This window comes from Triticum dicoccoides, chromosome 5B, assembly GCF_002162155.2.
Source record: "Triticum dicoccoides isolate Atlit2015 ecotype Zavitan chromosome 5B, WEW_v2.0, whole genome shotgun sequence".
Lineage (NCBI taxonomy): Eukaryota > Viridiplantae > Streptophyta > Magnoliopsida > Poales > Poaceae > Triticum > Triticum dicoccoides.
Window position 1 is genome coordinate 315,791,185 of NC_041389.1, and position 26,571 is coordinate 315,817,755.

The following is a 26,571-nucleotide window of genomic DNA, read 5'->3' on the forward strand; positions in this document are numbered from 1 at the left end:
TCTGATGGTACCCGGAATAAGCATCCAGGAAGGATAGTCACATCCCGTAGTTGAGTCGACAATCTGATCGATGCGGGGTAGAGGGAAATGATCTTTCAGGCAGGCCCGATTGATGTGTTTGAAGTCGATACACATTCGAAGTGAATCGTCTTTCTTGGGAACCATAACAACATTGGCGAGCCACTCGGAGTAGTATATCTCATGGATAAACTCAGCGACCAGGAGCCGAGCCACTTCTTGCCAATGGCTTTTCTCTTCTCCGTGGCGGATCGACGGAGGTATTCTTTGACGGGTTTTACTTTTGGGTCGACTCGCAAACGATGCTCAGCCAATTCCCTAGGCACACCTGGCATGTCAGATGGTTTCCATGCAAAGATGTCCCAGTTCTCACGGAGGAACTGGATGAGCGCTTCTTCCTATTTGCTGTCAAGTGTCGACGACATATGGGTCGGAGCAGCATTGGGATCGGTCGGGTGAACATGAACTGGCTTGGTCTCTCCGGCCGACTGAAATGCTGACTCTGAAGCGGGCACTCTGAAGCGGGCCCCTTAGCACGCAGCAAATCACTCGGATCTGTCGTCTTCTGATACTCTTGGAACTCCACTACTGCCATCTGCTCATCTGCTATTTTTGCTCCATCTTGAAGACAATCTTCTGCTCTCTGACAGTTACCGGAAACCGTTATTACGCCTCTGGGGCCATGCATCTTCATCTTGAGATAAACATAGCACGGTCGAGCCATAAAGCTAGCATATGTAGGCCAACCCAGAATGGCGTGGTATGCACTTTGGAAATCCACTATCTCAAACATCAACTTCTCCTTGTGGAAACTCTTCTCATCACCGAAAACCACATCGAGAGTGATCTGGCCGAGTGATTCGGCTTCCTTTCCTGGAATGATCACATGGAACCGCATGTTACTCTCACTAAATTTGGACATCGGGATGCCCATTCCTTTGAGAGCTTCAGCATATAGAATATTCAGGCCACTGCCACCATCCATCAGGACCTTAGTCAGTCGGGTGCCCCTCACGACTGGGTCGACCACCAGCGCCTGCCGCCCAGGGGTAGCTACGTGCGCTGGGTGGTCGGACTGGTTGAATGTAATAGGGACCTTTGACCACTTCAGATATCTTGGTGTTGCCGGAGCAACCATGTTTACTTCTCTGTTAATGACCTTTAGTCGACCTTTGCTCTCAATATCGGCAAAAATCACCAAGGTGGCATTAACATTGGGATAACCACCATCATCGTCCTTACCTTCTTCCTCCTTCTCAGGCTCTTTGTCCTTACTACTAGGTTTACTTTCTTGGAAGCTCTGAATAAGGAGTCGACATTGTCGAGTGGTATGCTTGGGGAGAATCAGTTTCCCCTCCTCATCCTTCTTGGTGTGAATGTGACACGGTAAATCCAACACATTATTTCCTTCCTGATCTTTCACCTTCTTAGGGGTCTAGGGCCCTTTAGGTTTCCCTTTGAACTTTCCTTGATTTAACACCGCTGCCTCGGCAGGACCTGCTGCCTCAGCCTTTCACTTCTGCTTCCGACTGGAATTTCCTCCCCCAGTGTCCTGGGCGACTATTTTGTGCTTGCCACTCTGGAGTCGGTCTTCCTCTTCACCATTAGCATATTTGGTGGCAATCTCCATCATCCGAGTCAAGGACATATCTCTTGTCCGACCGAATTTCAGGACAAGCTCCCTGTAGCGAACGCCTTCCTTGAAGGCACGGACTGCTTGGTAATTAGACACATTTTCCACTGTGTGGTGCAGAGTGATCCATCTCTAGATATAGTCCCTCCGGGTTTCATTCGGTTTCTGTATGCAATGCTGCAGCTCTGGTAGACCGGCTGGTCTCTTGCAAGTTCCCTCAAATGTTTTGGTGAACACTCAGACTAAATCATCCCAACTCAAAATACTCCCAGGGGCCAACTGAGTCAGCCAAGCTCTGGCAGACCTTTCAAGCATCAGAGGGAGGTGCTTCATGGCCACCTCATCGCTGCCACCGCTGATGTGCACAGCCACTCGGTAATCTTCGAGCCAAGTATCAGGCTTCAACTCACCCGTAAACTTACTGATGCCAGTCGCAAATTTGAAGTTATGGGGTATCTCAGCAGCTCTGGTGTCCCTTCCAAAATAGTCAGGGCCGGAAACGTGGACTCTGCCTCCACTGGGTTTGTCCCGATCCAGCCCTTCTCTATATGCTCTGTTCTGGTCGACCAGACCTTGCACAAGGACGGACCTTGCATCCAAGCCAGGTTCGCTGGGGTCGACTGGAACTCTACGGTCGTTCCCGTACGGACGCCTGTCATCATTGTGCCGGGGCGCGTACGACCCGTCCCTCGGAAGGGGCGAAGGCGTCGACGGTAGTTGTCGCGGGCATACTCACGATCATATTTGCCATGAGCCCTTCCCAAATACCGATCCTGACGGTGATCACGGCCTCCCTGTCGCAAAGGGGACCTTGGACTATGAGCCGACTGAACGGTGTCCACCCTCACTGATCTGCGGTGGATTCTATTTTGCGACTAGGAAACATCAGAGTTCTGGTCTCCCGCTGCTCGGAGCAGCGCCCTGATCTGTTCCAGGCCTCTCCCAGCCTCTAATCGGGATGGCTGAATAGACTCTACAATACGCGCAGCCGCTGCCAAATTCTGAATCGGTGTACGGAATACCTGAGTTTACGGCGGAAATAACTGTCGTGCATGTCGAGTGGATTCAGGAATCAGTCGATGAGCACGCTCATCGAGAGAATGTTGGAGATTCTCCAGACGAGTGTGCTCCGCCAGAGTGGCCAGGCGCACTGCCTCCAAGGCCCGGGCCTCGGCGGTTTCCCCTATGATTGGGGTCTGGAGAGCCTCCACGTTGCGGCGGTGCAGCTCCTCCCTCTGGTGCGAACTGAGAGGTTGGGGCTGGTACTCTTCGTGGTCGAGTGACGGACCAGCGCTCCTGCTGCCGTTGCCGCTGCGACGGAAGCCAGGGGGACCGCGATGGGAGTCGACCATGAAGACCTCTACCGCGGGGTCACAACTCCCTCTCTTAGAAAGGTATCTGCGAAGTCAGTCGACAGATCGACCGATCCGTGAGAATACATGTTGGGCTCGATAGCCGCGACTTCGAGGGTGGAGGTTTGATGATTCATCGCATGCCTCACCCATCGCTGGAGCCGCGAACGGCCAAACTGCTTGCAGCGGTGTCCAGCAGAGTGAGTCGACAACGCGATGACCGACTAGTGCAGTGAAGATGGTTGCCTGAGGAGGACGCCGCAGGAACTCGTGCGGAAGTGCGCCGAGCCGCGAGCCGAAAGGGCCTCGACATCGAGGGGAGCCTTCTGGAGTCAGGCGGAATCGTCGGCGACGAAGATGAGCACGCCGAGCCGGATCTTGCGGACCATAACCAGATCGCCACCAGAAACCATGGTGATGAAGGCTGAAGAAAATGCAACCTCGCCGGAAGTCGCTAAGACGCTTGGCCCCATGGTGGGCGCCAACTGTTGTGGTACTAAGTCTGACAGTAAGAATAGGGGGTACGTATGGAGAGGCAAGGTCCTAGCTACGACAAAGTTGTACACAAGTGTTTACGAGTTCAGGCCCCTCTCGGAGGAGGTAAAAGCCCTACGTATCGGTGCCCGGAGGCGTTCGACTGGATTATGAGTATGTGTGTGTGTGTTACAGGGGGTGCGAACCCTTGTCCCAGAGGAGGGGGTGGCTTATATAGAGTTCGCCAGGACCCCGGCCATCCCCCGTTACAGAGGGTTGAATGTACATAAAGATGGAGGCATTGCTGGTAACGCCAGTCTTAAGTACCTTTAATGACCTTAAAGACTACGGAGTGAATACTCACCCTTTGCTGTTTTGAGTGACTTCTGGTCTTCAGTAGGTCGAGTGGTTGACTAGTCGTGTCACTTCGGGAAAGAGGGGTATCCGAGTGGTTCGTTGGTCGAGTGGATTGCACTCGACATCTTTACTGGGTACCCCTTGTTGTCTCTTGAGCTTCTTTGCTTCTAGGGTAGTGACCTTAGGTAGGGTGTATAGGTCAGGCCTGTGACCCTACCCTAGGTCTGTATCCTCATCAGCTCACCCCCAGTCTAATGGCCAAGCTGAATGAGCTAATCAAGAAATCTTGAGAGGTATCAAGTCCCGGCTTATGGTTCCTTTGTAGAGGACACCGGGTTGTTGGGTAGAGGAGTTGCCCTCAGTGCTTTGGAGTATCAATACCACCCCCAACAGATCTACGGGTTACACGCCTTTCTTCATGGTTTACCGAGCTGAGGCGGTTCTCCCTAGTGACATACGTCACGATTCACCTCGTGTGTCGGCTTATGTTGAAGCTGATAATAAGAAAGCACGTCAGGATGCTATTGACCTGTTAGATGAGGAGCGTGACCTTGCGGCGGCTCGTTCAGCGATTTACCAGCAAGACCTGCGTCGTTATCACAGCCGCCGGGTTAAAACCAGGACCTTTCAAGAAGGTGATTTGGTGCTCCGACTCATCCAAGATCAAATTGATATGCACAAGCTATCCCCACCTTGGGAAGGGACATTTGTGGTCAGCAAAAATTTGAACAACGGGTCGTACTACCTTGTTGATGTTCGAGACCACAAGGACTCGCGCACGTCGGAAGAGGAGACCCGTCGGCCGTGGAATATCGCTCATCTTCGGCCTTATTACACCTGAGCCGCCGGCTCTTGTGATGTACATATTCTGTCAATGTATATATTATAATGAATATAATAAAGTCGTCGTCCCTGATAATCCAGGGCCTCTGTCGTTTCATTTATGAGAATATGAGTCTTTATTGTCACTTCATATGATCACTTGGGGGCTTCCTGCTCATTGAGCATAGCTTTGACTACCCTCTTGATCAGGCTTGCATGCCATGATTCAAACATACTTGGGGGATTCCTGCTCATTGAGCATAGCTATGAATACCCTACTAATCCGGTTTATATGCCTGGAATGAAATATTACTTGGAGGCTTTTTGTTCAGGAACAAGAGCTTTGATGACCCTTGTAATAGGCTTGGACGCCGGGTGTATTCACTAAAAAATCCGGGTTATCCTGCCTTTGTAAGTCTGCCACTCCGCCCAGGTAATCCTAGAATGACTCGTCGTACTCTTGACAGTCAATCTTATAAAGACCTTGAACTGTTAAAACGGCGATTGCTCATGTGAGGCCCGGCTTACAGGGTTGAATGAAGGTTTAACTCAGCGGCTGTGCGGCCCTTGAAAGCACTTGACTTTGAGGCTTGGCGGCCTATGAAAGCCTTGTTTTCTAATTTATTTTTGATTTGAACATTTTTTGAGGTTTGCCTCTTATGACATGTTAATACATGGTTGAAAAGCCGATAAGGGCCATGTTTCCTTACGGTTCATGTATGATTTTATCCAGAGTATTATTAACCCGGCCTGGTTGTGGACTTTAAGTTGCCAGGGTATAATGATTATATGCTTAAGAGCACTGTGATCAAAGTTTTGGGATGTTACCCCTTGCTGCATGCGGCGTGGTAAGCCGGCGGTATGAATATATTGAATAGGGTGTTGTGCTTCTGTTTTTGGGGTTGTTACCCTTACTACATGACGTATGGTAAGTCGGCAGTATAAACAAATATCATAGGTATGACATTTATTTTGTTATATGAGGTTTCGACAAACCGGCCCTGATTGTGGACTATCTAGTCATCAGTGGTTTTTTCGGTACTATGACCCGCCCTGGGGTAAACCGCTAGGGCACTTGTTGTTTGTTTATGTACAGGAAAAAAACGACAAATCTGACCTACATAATTGATAATACCATAAAGCATAAGTGGCAGATCGCCCAATGACAAATCAACAGTGTTATGAAAACAAAACGTGCACGATGGCACGACAGATCAGTATTTAACTAGTCTATTACATGGCTCCATGAGCCCAAATGAATAACTGTTTTTCAAGAAGTTCCTGATGGTGCAAGTAAAGAACCGTCTAGCGGATCAGTTCTACTGGTCTTGGCGGCTTGAAGCCTCTGGGTCATCCCACGCCGGTTCTTCTTCTCCCTCCACCGTCTGGAAGTCAGGCGATGACCAATTGATACCAGTCAAGGCTTGAAATTCAGCAACCACATCAATAAGCTCAGACAGATCGATTTCCGGGGCAAAAGTGTGCTTACGAATTGGAGGGATAAGATCTACAATCTTGTAAGCCGGCGTGGGCATTTTCTGGTTCTCTACGGTGTAAGCCACTTGATACTTGGATAGATCTATTTCTTCAACAAGAAGGCTCGCAAAAGGACGCACTTCCTTCATGCAGGCAGCAAAATCTTTCTTGTCAAAAGGAGACCCGTCCTCTTTTAAACTAAGGAAGCCAGTGGCTAGCTCGGTCGGGTCTAATTCTGACTGTCATGCCTTGGCCCGGCTTAAAGCTGTAATGGTGGCGGCTCTAGCAGCCGACCGCTTGTTTTCTTCAATTCTGGCTGGCAAGACAGAAAGTTGGCTTAACACATTGCTGAGAAGAGATGGTGTTTGTTTGCTTGGGGAGATGGCGGGTATTGTGCGTAGAGCTCCGGTGTACAATTGTTCAACTAATGTATACACCGCCTTGAGCTTTGTCAGCGTTTCTTTCCCAAGATTGCTGCTTCTAGGACCTGCATGGCGTATTATGATTGAGTCACTCGACAGTTTATAATGGAAAGCGGAAAGTCATTATGATATAAAAAGATCTTACCAAAAATAGCAAAGTTCATTTGATTGATATGATGTTGCAAGGCGGTATGTTCGGTGGTGACCTTCTCCAGTGATGCTTTAGCTTTTTCAGCCCTTTGGGTCAGGGCATCCTTCTCTTCAGCCCAGGAGGCTTTTCAGTATTAAACTTAGTTTTGACTTTTGCATTTTCATCCAAGATAAACTTGAACTTGGAGTCAGCCTTCCGGGTTTCAGCTTCTTGTGTTTCAAGCCGGGTTTTCAAGTAGTCAGCTGAGATCGAAATTGACTGGATGCTTGATGACCCACAAGTATAGGGGATCTATTGTAGTCCTTTCGATAAGTAAGAGTGTCGAACCCAACGAGGAGCAGAAGGAAATGACAAGTGGTTTTCAGTAAGGTTTTCTCTGCAAGCACTGAAATTGTAGGTAATAGATAGTTTTGTGATAAGATAAATTGTAACGGGTAACAAGCAATGAAAGTAAATAAAGTGAAGCAAGGTGGCCCAATCCTTTTTGTACCAAAGGACAAGCCTGGAAAATTTCTTATAATGAGAAAAGCGCTCCCGAGGACACATGGGAATTATCGTCAAGCTAGTTTTCATCACGTTCATATGATTCGCGTTTGGTACTTTGATAATTTGATATGTGGGTGGACCGGTGCTTGGGTACTGCCCTTACTTGGACAATCATCCCACTTATGATTAACCCCTATTGCAAGCATCCGCAACTAAAAAGGAAGTATTAAGGTAAACCTAACCACAACATTAGACATATGGATCCAAATAAGCCCCTTACAAAGCAACGCATAAAATAGGGTTTAAGCTTCTGTCACTCTAGCAACCCATCATCTACTTATTACTTCCCAATGCCTTCCTCTAGGCCCAAATAATGGTGAAGTTTCATGTAGTCGATGTTCACATAACACCATTAGAGGAGAGACAACATACATCTCATCAAAATATCGAACGAATACCAAATTCACATGACTACTAATAGCAAGACTTCACCGATATCCTCGGGAACAAACGTAACTACTCACAAAGCATATTCATGTTCATAATCAGAGGAGTATTAATATGCATTAAGGATCTGAACATATGATCTTCCACCAAGTAAACCAATTAGCATCAACTACAAGGAGTAATCAACACTACTAGCAACCCACCGGTACCAATTTGTGGTTTTGATACAAGATTGGATATAAGAGATGAACTAGGGTTTTGAGAGGAGATGGTGCTGGTGAAGATGTTCATGGAGATTGACCCCATCCCGATGAGAGGATCATTAGTGATGACGATGGTGATGATTTCCCCCTCCCGGAGGGAAGTTTCCCCGGCAGAACAGCTCTGCCGGAGCCCTAGATTGGTTCCGCCAAGGTTCCGTCTTGTGGCGGCGGAGTTTCGTCCCGTAAGCTTGCTTATGATTTTTTCCAGGGTAAAAGCCTTCATATAGCAGAAGTTGGGCACCGGAAGGCCACCAGGGGGCCCAGGAGATAGGGGGCGCCCAGGAAGGGTGGGCGCACCCCCACCCTCCTGGCCAGGGTGTGGGCCCCCTCTCGTGTTTTCTTCGCTCAATAATTCTTATTAATTCCAAAACTGACTTTCGTGGAGTTTCAGGATTTTTGGAGCTGTGCAGAATAGGTTTCCAATATTTGCTCCTTTTCCAGCCAGAATTCCAGCTGCCGGCATTCCCCCTCTTCATGGTAAACCTTGTGAAATAAAACAGAATAGGCATAAGTATTGAGATATAATGTGAAATAACAGCCCATAATGCAATAAATATTGATATAAAAGCATGATGCAAAATGGACGTATCAACTCCCCCAAGCTTAGACCTCGATTGTCCTCAAGCGGAAGCCGAAATCGAAAAATATGTCCACATGTTTAGAGATCGAGGTGTCGATAAAAATAAAATACGGACATGAGGGCATCATGATCATTCTTATAACAACAACATAAATAGATTTTGTCATATGATTTCTTATGCTCTAGCAACAATCAATTCACAATGTCAAGTATGGTTCAGAAACTTCATTGAGAACTAACAAACTATAATCTCGGTCATTGAAGCAATTGCAATTTATCATAACATCAGAAAGAGTCAAGAATAGAGCTTTTCAGCAAGTCCACATACTCAACTATCATGTAATCTTCTACAATTGCTAACACTCATGCAATACTTGTGGTTATGGAGTTTCAACTGGACATTGAGAAAGATAGGGGCTTATTGTGTTGCCTCCCAATGTATTCAGCTTTGGGTGATGTCAACAATAATAATTCATGCTAACCTACATCCAATTGGATATATATATACCAAGATCTTTCAAACACGAGGAGCTTGCCAAATGATAAAATGAAAAAGGGAAAGATGAAGATCACCTTGACTCAAGCATAAAGTAAAAACATAAAGTAAAAGATAGGCCCTTCACAGAGGGAAGCAGAGGTTGTCATATGCTTTTAGGGTTGGATCTTAATGCAAAAGAACGTCACTTTATATTGCCACTTGTGTATGGACCTTTATTATGCAGTCCGTCGCTTTTATTGCTTCCATAACAAGATCGTATAAAGCTTATTTTCTCTACACTAATAAGTCATACATATTTAGAGAGCAATTTTTATTGCTTGCAACATGAGAACTTACTTGAAGGATCTTACTCAATCCATAGGTAGGTATGGTGGACTCTCATGACAAAACTGGGTTTAAGGATATTTGGAAGCACAAGTAGTATCTCTACTTGGTGCAGGGAATTTGGCTAGCAAGAGGGCGAAAGGCAAGCTCGGCATGTTGGGAAGATCAATGACAATATACTTTCACTGAGATGTGAGAAAACATAAACCATTACGTTGTCTTCCTTGTCCAACATCAACTCTTTTAGCATGTCATACTTAATGAGTTCTAACAATCATAAAAGATGTCCAAGATAGTATATTTGTATGTGAAAACCTCTCTTTCCTTATTACTTCCTATTAATTGCAACAATGACCAAAACTACATTTGTCAACTCTCAACAACTTTTATGCCTCATACTTTTTATGTGTGAAGTCATTACTATCCACAAGATCAATATGAACTCTTTTATTCTTTTTATTCTTTCTACTTTCTCAAGATCATAGCAAAATAGCAAAGCCCTTGACTCAACACTAATCTTTATTATAGATAGCTCACGGACTCGATTACATAAAGAGATCACAAAGCAAAACTCAAAACTACTTGATACCAAAACTTCAATCTACTAGATCAAGATACTACTAAAAGGATCGAACTAAATAAAACGGTAAAGATAGGAGTGTGATGGTGATACGATACCGGGGCACCTCCCCCAAACTTGCCGGTTGCTAAGGGGAGTGCCCATATCCATGTGATTATGTCTTCGGAGGTGGTGAAGTAGGAGTTGTTGATGATGTAGGCTTGTCGTCCATCTTCCAAGGCATAGGCTCACCATCATAGAAGGATGATCGAGTCTCCGGGATCCTCAAATCTACAGCCAAACTCATCATCTTGAATCTATATTCATACTCATAGTTTTGGGTTTGCAGATCATAGATCTGGGCTTGGAGGTGCTCGATTTTCTCTTGAGGCTTGAAGATGGTCTCCCCAATGATCTTGGCATCTAGCTTGTGGTTGTTGGTGAATTCCGCGATCATCATCTGGTTGGCGTTGAGTCCACGCTCCACCATCCCTTGACACTTTAAAACTTGTTGCTCCATGGCTTCGAGCTTTGTCTCCACGCTTCCGGTACGCCTTGGTCCCTCCACATCGCGGATGTGCAGCACCCCCTCACGCATCTCAATGGTTTGAGGGTGTTGCAGCACCTCCGCGAGATAGAGGTTGATAACCCTCTCGAAAAACTTGTCCTTGGGAGCGCTTGGAGACGTCATGGTGCTCTAGATCTGTCAGAAAAATAGCTCGAAACAAAAACAGAGGATAATTGCATGATACAGTGGTCAAAACCTTCGAGGGATTATATAATGAATTTTTACCGACCAAAATGCGTAAGGTGCAAGAAAATGGAGTCCGGGAGGCACACGAGGTGGCCACGAGACAGGGGGCGCGCCCAGGAAGGGTGGGCGCACCCTCCACCCTCGTGGAGGCCTCGTGTCCTTCCTAGATTACTTCTTTCTTCTAAAATTCTTAAATATTCCAAAACGGATTAAAATTGCCATTAGAACTGTTTTGGAGTCGGTTTACTTACCGTACCACATACCTATTCCTTTTCAGAGTCTGAAATGTTTTGGAAAGTGTCCCTTATGTATTCCTCTGGGGTTACGGTTTCAATAATATTAGTTTCAACATTGATAGGATTACCTGAGATATGATGTTTGATTCTTTGACCGTTCACCACCCTCGGACTTGTTCCTTCGAAGTTGTTGATTTTTATGGCACCGGAACGACAGACCTCCTCGATAACATAAGGACCTTCCCATTTAGAGAGAAGTTTCCCTGCAAAAAAACTTAAATGAGAGTTGAATAATAACACATAATCACCTACGTTAAACTCACGCTTTTGTATCCTTTTGTCATGCCATCGTTTAACTTTTTCTTTGAATAGCTTGGCGTTCTCAAAGGCTTGGGTTCTCCATTCATCAAGTGAACTAATATCAAATAACCTCTTCTCACTGGCAAGTTTGAAGTCATAGTTGAGCTCTTTAATAGCCCAATATGCTTTATGTTCAAGTTCAAGAGGTAAGTGACATGCTTTTCCATAAACCATCTTATACAGAGACATACCCATAGGATTTTTATATGCAGTTCTATAGGCCCATAATGCATCATCAAGTTTTTTGGACCAATTCATTCTAGATCTATTGACAGTCTTTTGCAAAATTAATTTGAGCTCTCTATTGCTCAACTCTACTTGATCACTGGACTGTGGAGATGCAATTCTATGATTAACATCATACTTAGCAAGCATCTTACGGAAAGCACCATGAATAAAATGTGAACCACCATCAGTCATAAGATATCTAGGGACTCCAAACCTCGGAAAAATAACTTCTTTAAGCATTTTAATAGAAGTGTTATGATCAGCACTACTAGTTGGAATAGCTTCTACCCACTTAGTAACGTAATCAACAGCAACTAAAATATGTGTGTAACCATTAGAGGCAGGAAAAGGTCCCATATAATCAAAGCCCCAAACATCAAATGGTTCAATAACAAGAGAATAATTCATAGGTATTGACGTCTACTAATATTACCTATTCTTTGACATTCATCACAAGATAAGACAAACTTACGAGCATCTTTGAAGAGAGTAGGCCAATAAAAACCAGATTGCAATACCTTATGTGCAGTTCTATCTCCAGCGTGGTGTCCTCCATATGATTCGGAGTGACACTTGCGCAGGATCTGTTCATGTTCATGCTCAGGTACACAACGTCTAATAACACCATCTACTCCTTCTTTATAAAGGTGGGGGTCATCCCAGAAGTAATGTCTTAAATCATAAAAGAACTTTTTCTTTTGCTGGTATGTGAAACTAGGTGGTATAAATTTAGCAACAATGTAATTAGCATAATCAGCATACCAAGGAGCAGTACGAGAAGCATTAACGACCGCTAATTGTTCGTCAGGAAAGCTATCATCAATAGGTAGTGGGTCATCAAGAACATTCTCTAACCTAGACAAGTTGTCTGGCACGGGGTTCTCAGCTCCCTTTCTATCAACAATATGCAAATCAAATTCTTGGAGCAAGAGAACCCATCTAATAAGTCTAGGCTTAGCATCTTTCTTTTCCATAAGATATTTAATAGCAACATGATCAGTGTGAATAGTAACTTTGGAATCAACAATATAAGGTCTAAACTTATCACATGCAAATACGACTGCTAAAAACTCTTTTTCAGTAGTAGCATAATTTCTCTGGGCAGTATCAAGAGTCTTACTAGCATACTGGATAACATTCAATTTCTTATCAACTCTTTGCCCTAGAACAACACCTACATCATAATCGCTAGCATCACACATAATTTAAAAAGGTAAATTCCAATCAAGTGGCTGAACAATAGGTGCAGTGATCAAAGCTTTCTTAAGTATTTCAAATGCTTCTACACAATCATCATCAAAGACAAAAGGAATATCTTTTTGCAATAAATAAGTCAGAGGCCTAGAGATTTTAGAAAACTCCTTAATGAACCTCCTATAAAAAGCGGCATGACCAAGGAAACTTCTTATACCTTTTATGTCCTTGGGACATGGCATCTTTTCAATAGCATCAACTTTAGATTTATCAACTTCAATACCTCTCTCAGAAATCTTATGCCCCAAGACAATGCCTTCATTAACCATAAAGTGGCACTTTTCCCAATTCAACACGAGACTAGTGTCTACACATCTTTGCAAAACTCGATCAAGGTTGCTCAAGAAGTCATCAAAAGAGGATCCATAAATGGAGAAATCATCCATGAATACCTCACAAATCTTTTCACAAAAGTCAGAGAATATAGCCATCATGCATCTTTGAAAGGTAGCAGGTGCATTACATAAACCAAAAGGCATACGTCTATAAGCAAAAGTGCCTAAAGGGCGTAAAAGTAGTTTTTGATTGATCCTCAGCTGACACAGGTATTTGAGAGAAACCAGAATAACCATCTAGAAAGCAAAAATGTGTGTGTTTGGATAGTCTTCCTAGCATTTGATCAATAAAAGGTAAAGGGTAAAGATCTTTTTTAGTAGCTTGATTTAACTTACGGAAATCAATTACCATCCTATAACCTGTAATAATTCTTTGTGGGATCAATTCATCTTTATCATTAGGAACTACAGTAATACCTCCCTTCTTAGGAACGCAATGGACATGACTTACCCAATCACTATCAGCAACAGGATAAATTATACCTGCCTCAAGGAGCTTTAGTATCTCCTTTCTTACCACTTCTTTCATCTTAGGATTCAATCATCGTTGAGGATCTCTAAGTGGTTTGGCGTCTTTCTCCACATTTATTTTGTGTTGGCATAGAGTGGGACTAATGCCCTTAAGATCATCCAGAGTATATCCAATAGCAGCTTGGTGCTTCTTCAGAGTTTTCAGTAATCTTTCTTCTTCTTGCTCTGAAAGGTTAGCACTAATAATAACAGGATATATTTTCTTTTCATCAAGATATGCATACTTAAGATTTTCAGGTAATGGTTTGAGCTCGAACACTGGATCACCCTTGGGTGGAGGGGGATCCCCTAGGATTTCAACAGGTAAGATGTGTTTCAGAATAGGACCCTGCTGAAGGAACACTTCATCTATTTCCCTTCTTTCATTCATAAACATATCATTTTCATGGTCTAGCAAATATTGTTCTAACGGATCAGTAGGAGGCACGGCAATAGAAGCAAGACCAATAATCTCATCCTTACTAGGTGATTCTTTATCATGGGGTTGTCTACGAAACTTAGCAAAATTAAACTCATGAGACATATCCCCTAAGCCAATTGCAATAGTATCCCTTTTGCAATCGATCCTAGCATTAACAGTATTCAAGAAGGGTCTACCAAAAATAATGGGACAAAAGTCATCTTGTGGGGAACTAAGAACAAGAAAATCAGAGGGATATTTAACCTTCACACACAAGACTTCAACATCTCTAACAATCCCAACTGGTGAAATAGTATATCTATTGGCAAGCTTGATAGTAACATCAATACCTTCCAATTCAGCGGGTGCAATATCATGCATAATTTCTTTATATAAGTCATAGGGTATTGCACTAGCACTAGCACCCATATCACATAAGCCATGATAACAATGATCTCCTATTTTAACAGAAATAACATGCATGCCTACAACAGGTCTATGTATCTTAGCATCTGGTCTGACAATATTATCAGTTTCACCACAGAAATAAATAACATGCCCATCTAAATTATCATCCAAGAGATCTTTAACCATAGCAATACTAGGTTCAACTTTGATTTGCTCAGGAGGTGTATAAGTTCTAGTATTACTCTTATGAACAACAGTCAAAGTTTTAGCATGATCCTTTATCCTAACAGGAAAAGGAGGTTTCTCAACATAAGTAGTAGGAACAATAGGATCATCATAAGTGACAGTCTTTTCTTCAACTATAATAGGTGCAACTACTTTAACTTCAATGGGAGGATTATATTTAAACCACTTATCCTTAGGTAGGTCAATGTGAGTAGCAAAATATTCACAAAAAGTAGCTACTATCTCAGAATCAAGTCCATATTTAGCGCTAAATCCACGAAAAGCATTGGTATCCATAAAAGATTTAACACAATCAAACTTAGGTGTTATACCTGACTCCTTACCATCGTCGGAACCCCAATCTTCAGAGTTGCGTTTAATTCTTTCCAAGAAGTCCCACTTGAATTCAGTAGTCTTCAGCATATAAGAACCAGCACAGGAAGTATCGAGCATGGTGCGATCATACGGAGAAGCCGAGCATAAAAGTTTTGAATAATCATTTCTCTCGAGAGATCATGATTGGGGCATGAATATAACATTGACTTAAGCCTCCCCCAAGCTTGAGTGATGCTTTCTCCTTCGCGGGGCCAGAAATTATATATGTAATTACGATCACGATGAACAAGATGCATAGGATAGAACTTCTGGTGAAATTCCAACTTCAATCGTTTATAATTCCAAGATCTCGTATCATCACATAGCCTATACCATGTCAATGCATCTCCCTTCAAAGATAAAGGGAAGACCTTCCTTTTGACAACATCATCGGGAATACATGCAAGCTTAAATAATCCACAAACTTCATCCACAAAGATAAGGTGTAAATCGGGATGCAATGTTCCGTCTCCTGCAAAGGGATTAGCTAGCAGTTTCTCTATCATACCTGAAGGAATCTCAAAGTAAATATTTTCAGTAGTTTCAGTAGGTTGAGGAGCAACTCTTTGCTCTTCTGGTCGGGGTGAAGATACCCCGAACAAGCCCCTCAAAGGATTAGTTTCCATAGTAACAAGTGACAGAAAATTTCAGCACACTATATAAATGTTTCCTTACCAAGTTCCACTCACCAAAGACGCTTCACTCCCCGGCAACAGCGCCAGAAAAGAGTCTTGATGACCCACAAGTATAGGGGATATATCCTAGTCCTTTCGATAACTAAGAGTGTCGAACACAACGAGGAGCAGAAGGAAATGACAAGCGGTTTTCAGTAAGGTTTTCTCTGCAAGCACTGAAATTGTAGGTAACAGATAGTTTTGTGATAAGATAAATTGTAACGGGTAACAAGCAATGAAAGTAAATAAAGTGCAGCAAGGTGGCCCAATCCTTTTTGTAGCAAAGGACAAGCCTGGACAATTTCTTATAATGAGAAAAGCGCTCCCGAGGACACATGGGAATTATTGTCAAGCTAGTTTTCATCACGTTCATATGATTCGCGTTCGGTACTTTGATAATTTGATATGTGGGTGGACCGGTGCTTGGGTACTTCCCTTACTTGGACAAGCATCCCACTTATGATTAACCCCTATTGCAAGCATCCGCAACTACAAAAGAAGTATTAAGGTAAACCTAACCACAACATTAGACATATGGATCCAAATCAGCCCCTTACGAAGCAACGCATAAACTAGGGTTTAAGCTTATGTCACTCTAGCAACCCATTATCTACTTATTACTTCCCAATGCCTTCCTCTAGGCCCAAATAATGGTGAAGTATCATGTAGTCGATGTTCACATAACACCACAAGAGGAGAGACAACATACATCTAATCAAAATATCGAACGAATACCAAATTCACATGACTACTAATAGCAAGACTTCACCATGTCCTCAGGAACAAACATAACTACTCACAAAGCATATTCATGTTCATAATCAGAGGAGTATTAATATGCATTAAGGATCTGAACATATGATCTTTCACCAAGTAAACCAATTAGCATCAACTACAAGGAGTAATCAACACTACTAGCAACCCACAGGTACCAATTTGTGGTTTTGATACAAGATTGGATACAAGAGATGAACTAGGGTTTTGAGAGGAGATGGTGCTGGTGAAGATGTTGGTGGAGATTGACCCCCTCCCGATGAGAGGATCGTTGGTGATGACAATGGTGATGATTTCCCCCTCCCGGAGGGAAGTTTCCCCAGCAGAACAGCTCTGCCAGAGCCCTAGATTGGTTCCGCCAAGGTTCCGCCTCGTGGCGACGGAGTTTCATCCAATAAGCTTGCTTATGATTTTTTCCAGGGTAAAAGCCTTCATATAGCAGAAGATGGGCACCGGAGGGCCACCAGGGGGCCCAGGAGACAGGGGGCGCGCCCAGGAAGGGTGGGCGTGCCCCCCACCCTCCTGGCCAGGGTGTGGGCCCCCTCTGGTGTTTTCTTCGCTCAATAATTCTTATTAATTCCAAAACTGACTTTCGTGGAGTTTCAGGATTTTTGGAGCTGTGTAGAATAGGTTTCCAATATTTGCTCCTTTTCCAGCCAGAATTCCAGCTGCCGGCATCCCCCCTCTTCATGGTAAACCTTGTAAAATAAGAGAGAATAGCCATAAGTATTGAGAGATAATGTGAAATAACAGCCCATAATGCAATAAATATTGATATAAAAGCATGATGCAAAATGGACGTATCAATGCTTCCTGAAAGGAAATGTCAAAACACATATGCACAGTTATGATACAATGTATATTTATAAGTCCCAAGCCTTTGCAACCAACAACACTTGGCACTTGGGGGCTAATGGGTGTAGAAAGTTTCTTTATGAAGTAGTATATATTGATAAGTCCCAAGCCCTTTGCAAGCAACAACACTTGGCACTTGGGGGCTAATGGATGCAAAGCCTATTTTATGGTGTAATGGCAGATGACCATGGTTCATCATTTATCAAAGTTTACCCGGTTTGCAAGGGTGACTAGATGAGATTTTTTATCATGTGATAAGTCCCGGTTTAATCAGATAGATTCAACCGGCCGTTGGGGACTACAACTGCAATGTTGATCACTATTAACTGAAGACCCGATTCAACTTAATAGTTTAAGCCGGCCCTTGGGGGCTACAGGTTTTGACTCAGATGCATAGCTAAAAGGCTAACTAATAGGGTTCCCCAGTTCTTGAAAACTAGTGCCAATGATCACAACTTCCTCAGTGTTTGATTTTGAAGGCTTAGTTGGGCTTGGCGGTTCAGCAACCAAGGGATCAGCAACTATATGATCAGCAGAGGTACCACGATTTTCTGGTGGCGGGTCATCAGTAGGATCCTCCGGCTGTTGCATAGAGGCCTCGGATATTGGTGCCTCCTTTTCCGGTTCATGAGGCTTTGGGTCTTTTGTCGGCCTGTTCATTTTGGCCTTTTTGATAGGCTGTGCTTTCCCACTGCAAGAGGATTAGGAAAGTCAGTATAAATTTAGAGATGTTGAAAAACACAAATCAAAGTCAGTACCCAGGGGAAGTCTTGAAAGCCGGAAGCAGAGTCTAAGATGAATCGCTGGACGAAGAGTGGGAGGTCCCTTGGTAATTTGAGTCAGAAGTATGAAGTGCGTGATGAATAAACCCATTTTAGAATAAAAGAGTTGGAATTTTTAAGTGCCTCATTTAGGCGTTTGCGCGGGGCTGGTGTGTTAGGTAAATAGGAGGAAAGTTCTCCGCCTCCATTGGTCCGAGGTCTGTGCCGGTAATCATGCTGTTGTTGCTTCAAAATAAAGTTGGGATCCATGTGAGCTAAAGGGCGAGAAAACCTTACTTTCCGGATCACGCGTCGAATTTTCTGTCTTGGCAAGGGCTCTGAGTCGGAGGAAATAATGATTACCTCGTCATCACCCGCCTGGCTGGTCTCCGCGTCGTCCTGATAGCAATCAGTGTCAATAAGATGGATGAAAAAGGAGCCAAGGGAATCAAGATCTACCTTCGACTCTTCATCTTCATCCACGTTAAACGCATCAGAAGCAGTGGATTTATTTTTGTTCTTCTTCATGGCTCTGGTCTTAGCCCTGGCTTTCTTGTCGGCTTTTTTGTCATATCTCATAGCCCAAAAAGCGGATCCAGCCTGAGAAAAATTACAATAAAGGTTGGGGATTTCCAGATTCTATGAACAATGAAGTAAAATATATAAACCGGACAGACTTACATCCGGTGCTGGGTTAAGTTTGCAGGAGGGATTCAGACCCATTTTGCTGCAGCTTTCCAAGCTTTCATTGAGAACAGTTTTGGTCATGTCAGTGATGGTTTTATCAGACAAACGCGTTGAACTGTAACGCAATGGATCTTTGGGGTCGCCGGTATATGTACACATTAAACCGGGCCAGCGTCTTAAAGGTATGATTCTCCAAGCTACCCAGCACCGAACCAGATCAATCCCGGTCAAGCCATTGCCCAATAATGCCCTAACCTTTGAGAAGGTAGGCATAAGTTTGGCCTGTTCAGCAGTGGTAAGCCGGTCGGGAAGAGGGTGCTTCGGGTTGAGCCGTTGGTCACGAAAGCCTGGTAAAGGATTTTTGTCGGCATGAGAAGTATCTTTGCAATAAGGGAAAATGACATCTCTGCATCGTTGAATTGAGATCCCTCCAAGTTCTTGGCTAGGCCCGTCGGTGAATTCATTCTGGCAGTTCAGGTAAAAGTACTCTCTGAAGATGTCAACACTAGGTTCTTAAAGGTATACTTCACAAAAGACTTGGAAGTTGCAAATATTGGAAATGGAATTGGGCCCGATGTCTTCCGGATGAAGTTGTAGGAAATGCAGAACGTCACGAAAGAATTTTGATCCGGGTGGTGAGAAGCCCCGGTTCATGTGATCAGTGAAAACTATAACTTCATCGTCCTGCGGGTGAGGTCTGACTTTGTCCGGTTTAGCAGCACGCCAGTGAATAATGTCTTTGGCCGGTAAGAAACCAATCTTGACATAATCTTCGAGCATTGCCTTGGTAACGATGGATGGGACCCAGTCGCATGACATAACGGTCTTGGTCATGATTGGGTGCATGGCCTACACAAGGCGATTCAAGATGTTATTAAACCGGCAGATATATGGCGAGTTACAAGTTATTGTTTAAACCGCTATACAAGGATAAAAGCTATGGAGATCCGGTTTCAGAATATGCGGATTGTTAAACCGGAGGATTAAATTATGAGGATGAATAAGCCAGCTTTCTTAAACCGAAATGATATGGCTGGATTATTGACTTAAGTGGATGATGGCGGCTTAAACGGGGCCTAATGTTATATGATGGGTCACGGTTTATGTCATAAGCCGCCATGGCTGTCTTGGTGCTTGGAATCTATCAAGTGAAAATTTTGCTAAGTGGTGGACAAGCAAATTTCACAAGTTAAAGCTATTATTTCAGATCTATGGCAGTTCAGAAAAGACAGTGAAATTAAAACCTAAGGTGGCGGCAGTGAAAAACTTTGATGCTCTGATGTGGTCTTTCATAGAGAGATGCGATTCTAATAATGAAAATTATGGTAAAACTACTTCTGCACAAGATCTACGGCCTATCTAGATTAAAAGTGGTCATAGTTGAAGAAAGCAATGAAGAACAGCAAGAACACCGACGAACGGCCCGAACCCTAATGCAGATCTGAGATAAAGGGGGAGGTGCACTTACAAGTGATGAGGATCAGTGGTGACGCGCCGGAGTTCTCTGGTCCAGTCAGGTCGATGCAGCGGCCTGAGTTGACGCAGCGGTTGGAGGTCGCGACGGCGGGACTCGAGTGTTGGTGCGGCAGTGCGAAGGAGGAAGATGAAGGAGGAAGCGAAGGGAAAATGATAAAGACCCCTGTCCCTATTTATAAGGGGCGAATACAAGGCATGCATGAGAATCGAGGAGGCCGAAATCATCATGTGGCTGTGTGGACGCCTTGATTTTTGGGATGCTTATTAAGATAAGGGTCAGTTAAGATGTTCTGGGCCTCGTGCAGAGTTAATGCAAAATGACGTCATGTCGGTTTAAGAAGATTTTGAGAGCTGACATCATGGCGGGTTACAACAAGTGATGCAGATTCTTACAAGTCAGGTATTGAAGATTGATATGAACAAGTTCAAATCAACCTGGGGCCTAATGTTGGGATATAACTACTGGGTATGAACCTCCCAGGAGGGGTCGGGTCATACCACTGGCGACTATCAATGAAGATGGTGGGTGATAGCAAGCCCTTTGACGGCCCAAGACCCAGAGGCGACTTAAGGCCCAAGGGGATGAACCGCCATATGAATGACTTGTATTGTAAGGCAGGTTTAGTTAGTCACCGAGCTGGACACGTTGTCGTAAGCTGTCGGGCATCAACCTGTGTATATAAAGGGACGACCCGGCGGCGAGTTAGGGCAAGAAAGAAGAGATCGAGAACTAGGTCAAGCGTATTCGCTCCCTGGTAATCGAAGCCCAAGCAATACAACCCTAAACTAGAGTAGGCCTTTACCTCCACTGCGAGGGGCTGAACCAATATAAACTCTCTGTGTCCCTAGTCCCGTTTTAACCCCTTCAAGCTAACTACGTGCGATGGCTCCACACGTAAGTCCTCATGTTAGGACATTTGACGTGACAATTCCATGACACTAGGGACAATTCCGCACACCATATCACCATTATTTCACACTCGCTATTTGTATTATATTGTAATATATTCTATCTTTATTTAGGCACCACATGTCTTTTATGTTTATATTCTTCGCTATCTTGCAAAGCTATCCCTTTATGCCACTTCGTAGTTTTATTTCTCGTTTCTAGATAAAAGCATACGCTCGGTGTACGTAGGGTTGTATCAGTGGCAGATAGGATCTGAGAGAATATTGATCTTACCTTTAGCTTCTTGTGGGTTCGACACTCCATACTTACCACTTATATCTTTGGAAAGTGCTACGATGATTCCTTGCACTTGGGGATTATTAGCGACATCGGTGCTGATTTCGGTGACCATCGAAAGGTTTTCGTGTGGGTCTGATGGTTGCCTTCGGTGATGAGAGGCAATCTACGGACAACGACTTGACGCAAATGATATCGTTGTGCAGCGGTGGCGGTTGATTTTTTAGCCCAATTGCATGTAGTTGCTAGGATCACGAAAAAGTGGTGGCGACAATACATGATTGACTTCGACGAGCGCTGAGTTGAAAATCTAGGTCTGACCCGAGTTGGTTATACCTGCCAATGGTGATGTTTTGCATCATTACTTTGTTGAAGGCATTGCTTGGATATGCATGGGCTGGTTCTTCTGGGTGAAAACCTAGAATCTGACCTATGGTAGTTGGATCCGGTGACAACGACGCTTGAGCATCGCTCCCTTCCTGAAGATGTTTCTGTTGAAAAATCTCGTTGTCCGTGTGGTGTCATGAGATGGTTGTTGCGGATATTATCATAGTTGTAGTTTGCCAATCGCTAATTTGATCTCTCCGGATTTTTTCCTCGTTTGTGTGTGTGCGCGCGCGCTGTTGGTTGTGTGCATAGTTATGGAGAGACCAGGTGCGTTTGCTCATTATGTTTGCATCCGTTTGATGCTTTATTTTGATTTAATAAGATCCACCCTTTGTTGAAAAAATAGTGCTCTTGGTGTGATTAAATGTAAACCCGTTGTTGCTAACTTTTTGTAACAAGCACAATATTGTATACTTTCGACAATGCACAGGTAACCAACATAAATATTTTCATGCCAAGCATTAACATGCTCAACATCTAAGAAATTTTGAAGCACTTTCCCATGCACAAGTAAATCAATGCTACCAAACGGAGCAAATTATCATGGGATTCAACTTTACAGAGAGAATGCCAACAATGATTATCTTGTTCAATACATAGAGTAAAAGGACAGACCCAGTGTTAGAAACTCCAACACCAGGTAAGGTATAGGAAGTATTATATGAGGCAGACTTTACCCCATACAATGCAATGCAGTGAGGCCGCGTCGAAGCCTACCCAAAACTAGATCATTGTTGGCATAACTATAAAAAAACCTACACTTCTCAATTTGTACTTGATACAACAACACATGTTTTGGCATAGCAAATCAATAAACTACATATATGTCGATCCCCGGTAAAAGCGAGGGCCCATGAGATCCACACAAAGTGTAATTGACATGTTGACCACCTATTCGTGATAGAGAAATGTGTGATTATTTGAGATTTCTACTGTTCTGAAAATTTGACTGCGGCTGTAGTCTCATGAAATAATTCAAAGTAACAAAAGAATATACTACCAACTACTATTATTAAAAACAATACTAAACACAAACTTAAAGTAACAAAATGACGATTAACAACATACATAGATCAAATTAGCCGTCAATTAGGTGCAGTGCTGTAAAGTAAACTATGCCTATTTACTCATCAAACCAACATGAACAAATCCATAGACGAAAAGAAAACTAGTAGTTCATAACATAGCATTCATAGATTTGTGCAGGGAGAAAATAAAAAGAAAATCTCACGCACAACATAAGTTGCAAACCAAACTATACTTATTCTAGCATGTAGAACACGAAATAGATGAGGGAATACACGGTAGGTCCATCAGAAAAACTGATGTGCCGATCGTACTAGCAATCGCTTGTACTATACTATACTACATTTGCCGGTCTATGGCTTTCTTTATCAAATGCACAGATGTGCCTCACCTTAACATTGTACTGTACGAAAAACGGAGTTGGGCACTTAGTCATAGGAAAAACTATGTTATAGCTATGGTATGAAATTGAACTGAATTGAAAGTGCTGTTTATTTCCAGTTTTCTGGAGTCGATAAATCTGCAAAAATTATTCAAAAAAATGCAAAATTTATTTGCACCAAAATGCTGATGTACAGTGCACACTGCTGTAGCGGTTTTTAGCGGGATGTGACAACTAACAATCCCTTGCATCACAACCAAACAGAGTGACCAGTTTGCGGGCGCCTGGCAGATACTATCAGCTCAAAGCTGCGCTTGATATAACTAAGAAACTACACGCAAATCTCAGGTGTGACAATCTGTATCACTGCTTTGCAAAAAATAATGGACAAAGCTTAGTCTACATTCTGCGTTATCATTGCAGAGAACATTTAGCGGACTGTCTTTTAAGTGGTTAACTACTTCAAAAATCTCCATCATATACCTTGAAACCAGCCCAAAAAAATATCATAAAAATGAAGACACATGAAACAGATCAAGATGTTTGAAGCATGTGAAGTCCACGCTAGTTCTGCAAATCAAAAAATCTAGTATATGCTAATAATATCTAAATTGGTGGTCATGATACCAAACCATGAAGAAGTTATCAAGAACAAATAATGCCTATCAAACAATAGAATACGACAAGCATCGATTTCATCTAGCTTGAACAACAAGAACTTAGCTTTCAACCACAGATTCATCATCAATGCCGTCACTTGTTTGGGAACTTCCTGTGGCTGAAGGCATATCTTTCTTCTCTTCGCACTCAGAGACTGCTGCATTGGAAAAATGATTCTTCAGCACCATGGAGATATCTGATTCTGAAGCTCCAGCCAACTTAAACCTTTCAACAGAAGCATCAAGATTCTTCTTCCAATCACCGACAACAAGTTTGAATTCCACTTGAGAGCGCTCAAAAAGCATATTGCCCCAAAATAGGTGAATCTGTTGCCTCATCACGGCTGCCTGCTCAGCTGCCTCCTCGGGTGTCAACTCCCCTTGACCATCTGCACTGTGTTGTTTCTTTCTTTTCTTCAACACCTCATCCTTCTCGGTCGCACCAGGTGTTTTTAACTCTAGCATTCTCTGTTCTTCCACTTTCTCCCACATCTCTGTTGCAGCCCTCATCTTCTCCTCAGCACTATCAAAAAGCTTGAATGTCTCTGAAGAATCCCAGGTAGATAGGTCAACCTTGTCTGCCAACGCAAATGACCAGTGCAGCTTTGCGGTCTCAAAGTGTTGCTGGCCTAAAGCAAGAAGCCCTTCATAGAAATCTTGCTTGATGTTCAGGGCCTCCTCATACTTGTGGCCTGCAAGAGCATACCTCTCTAGCACCCAGTCATAAGCTGTCCGGAGCTGAGCAGACATGATTTCCTTTGGAGAAGATTCATCAAGAGGGATGCGCTTCCTTGCTGCACACATGTGCACATTTCCCCAGTTAAATAACGCCAAGGCAGCGACCTCCTGGAATTTTGCTGCAGCCATCTCAAATAGGGATTGGGCCTCCTCGCTGGTCACAGTTTCCTCAAGTGCTTCAGAGCACAGCTCCATTCCTAGTTCATGAAGGTCCAGATGTGCATCAGCATCGATCCCAACCTGGTTCCGGAACAGTTCTGCAAACTGAAGCAACCAATCGTCAATCTCAGCTTCCTTGCACTCAGCATGGCCACAATCTTTCTTCCCTGCCAGAGTGCTCTGTTCAGCAACTCCGTTCTCCGGACCTGGCTTTGTCACCTCAGCATTAGCTACCTCTGCAGAAATATATGAAGAGCTATCCTCACCGGTGATCAACAACTCCTCCTCCTCCAGCTTCTGCTCTTCTGTTGGCAGTGGAGGCTCCTGCTCTGGACTTACTTCAACAATGTGCAGCCTCAGCATGGGGAGCTTAGTATCACCTTCCATTGCATCGGTGCCAACACCACAAGCCTCAGCCAATCGTAGTTCTGATGTGCAAGTGATGGTAACTAGATCACCATCAGCATCCTTATACTTCATCAACACAGCCTTGGATGATGGGAAGCGCTTCGCCACAACTTCCCGGAGCGTCTGGAAGCTGCATTTTTCAGGCATCTCCCCAAGCCTAATGTCATGGCCATACACCAGCTTGAGAGGCCTCCATCTCGTCACAACCTTCCTGTTAATGAGCGATGTCTCCGTCACTGGTTGGGTTGAGGGCACTGACAGTGCTGGCACAGTCTTCTGAGAAATATCAGCAGTTGAAGCCTTGGCAGAAGATGAGGGGGAGTTGGAGAAAGGCACCAGCTTGGGCGCTGGCGAGGAATTAAATTTAGTCATCGCAGGACCTGGTTGCTGCTGCGGAGGAGGAGGCGACGGAGGCGATTGTTTCTTCGGGAAGGGGCGGGAAGGGAGGGATGGGCCAAGGCCGGCCACAACGGCCGAGGCACCGAGGGCGGCGGGGGAAGGGCGGCTGGTGGGTTCGTGGGTGGAGACGGCGGAGGCCGAGGAGGAGGACGAGGAGATGCGGGAGCGGAGGCGGTGTGAGAGGTCGATAGCGTCGCGGTGGTTGGGGTCGAGGGCGAGGAGCGCGAGGGTGTCGGCGAGTGCGAGCTCGTGGCGGCCGAGCGCCTCAAGCGCGCGGGCCCGGCGGAGAAGGGCTCGCGGGAAGCGCGGCTCGGCCTGGAGCGCGAGGGAGCACTCCTCCGCGACGGCCTTGTGGTCGACGGGGCGGAGCTGCAGGAGGCAGGCGGCGCGGTTGCTGTGGAAGACGGCGCGGTCGGGATGGCCACGCGGGGCAAGGCGGAGGGCGAGCTCGTACTGCCGCAGCGCGCCGGCGTAGTCGCGCGACTGGAACAGGCGGTTGCCCTCCTCCTTGAGCTCGTGCGCGCGGCGCAGGAGCACGCCGGGGTCCGCCTGGGCCTGGTGCTGCGCCGCCCCGTTCGCTACGGGGGGCGCGGGCGGCGGGGCCTTCTGCTCTGATGCGGCTGGCGGCGATTTGGCGGCGGTTGTGGTGGTGGTGGCGGCGGCGGCGGCGGCGGAAGGGGAGGGCTTCTTCTTTTTGGCGCCGGACTTGCCCATGGGGATAAGTCAGGGAGGGGGAGGCGGAAACCGAGAGTGGAATGAAGGAAGTGAACCCTAACGAGACGGAGGGGTCTAGAACGTTGGGCCTAGTCCAACTCTGCTACCGTATGAACGTTTATTAGGTTCTACCTGGATTTTGGTTGGATCTGTGACTCTACTCAGCCTGACTCAGCAATACATGAAAGTTTTTGCTAAAAAAAGCAAGGAAAATATGTTACTGTATTTAGTTTGGTTGCCACAAAATCCTATAGTGCATTAGAGTCGAACCACCAGCACACCATTTAATTGCAAGTATGTATTATTACTCAGATGCT

General features: G+C 44.6%; 1 protein-coding gene across 1 annotated transcript; it reads right to left on the bottom strand.

Moving 5' to 3' along the window:
* Nucleotides 1-23,655: 23,655 nt before the first annotated feature.
* Nucleotides 23,656-26,319, bottom strand: LOC119308656 (protein CLMP1-like). Its single transcript, XM_037584786.1, has one exon. It carries the CDS (start codon nucleotides 26,252-26,254, stop codon nucleotides 23,897-23,899), a length of 2,358 nt encoding a protein of 785 aa, XP_037440683.1. The 5' UTR covers nucleotides 26,255-26,319; the 3' UTR covers nucleotides 23,656-23,896.
* Nucleotides 26,320-26,571: the final 252 nt, after the last annotated feature.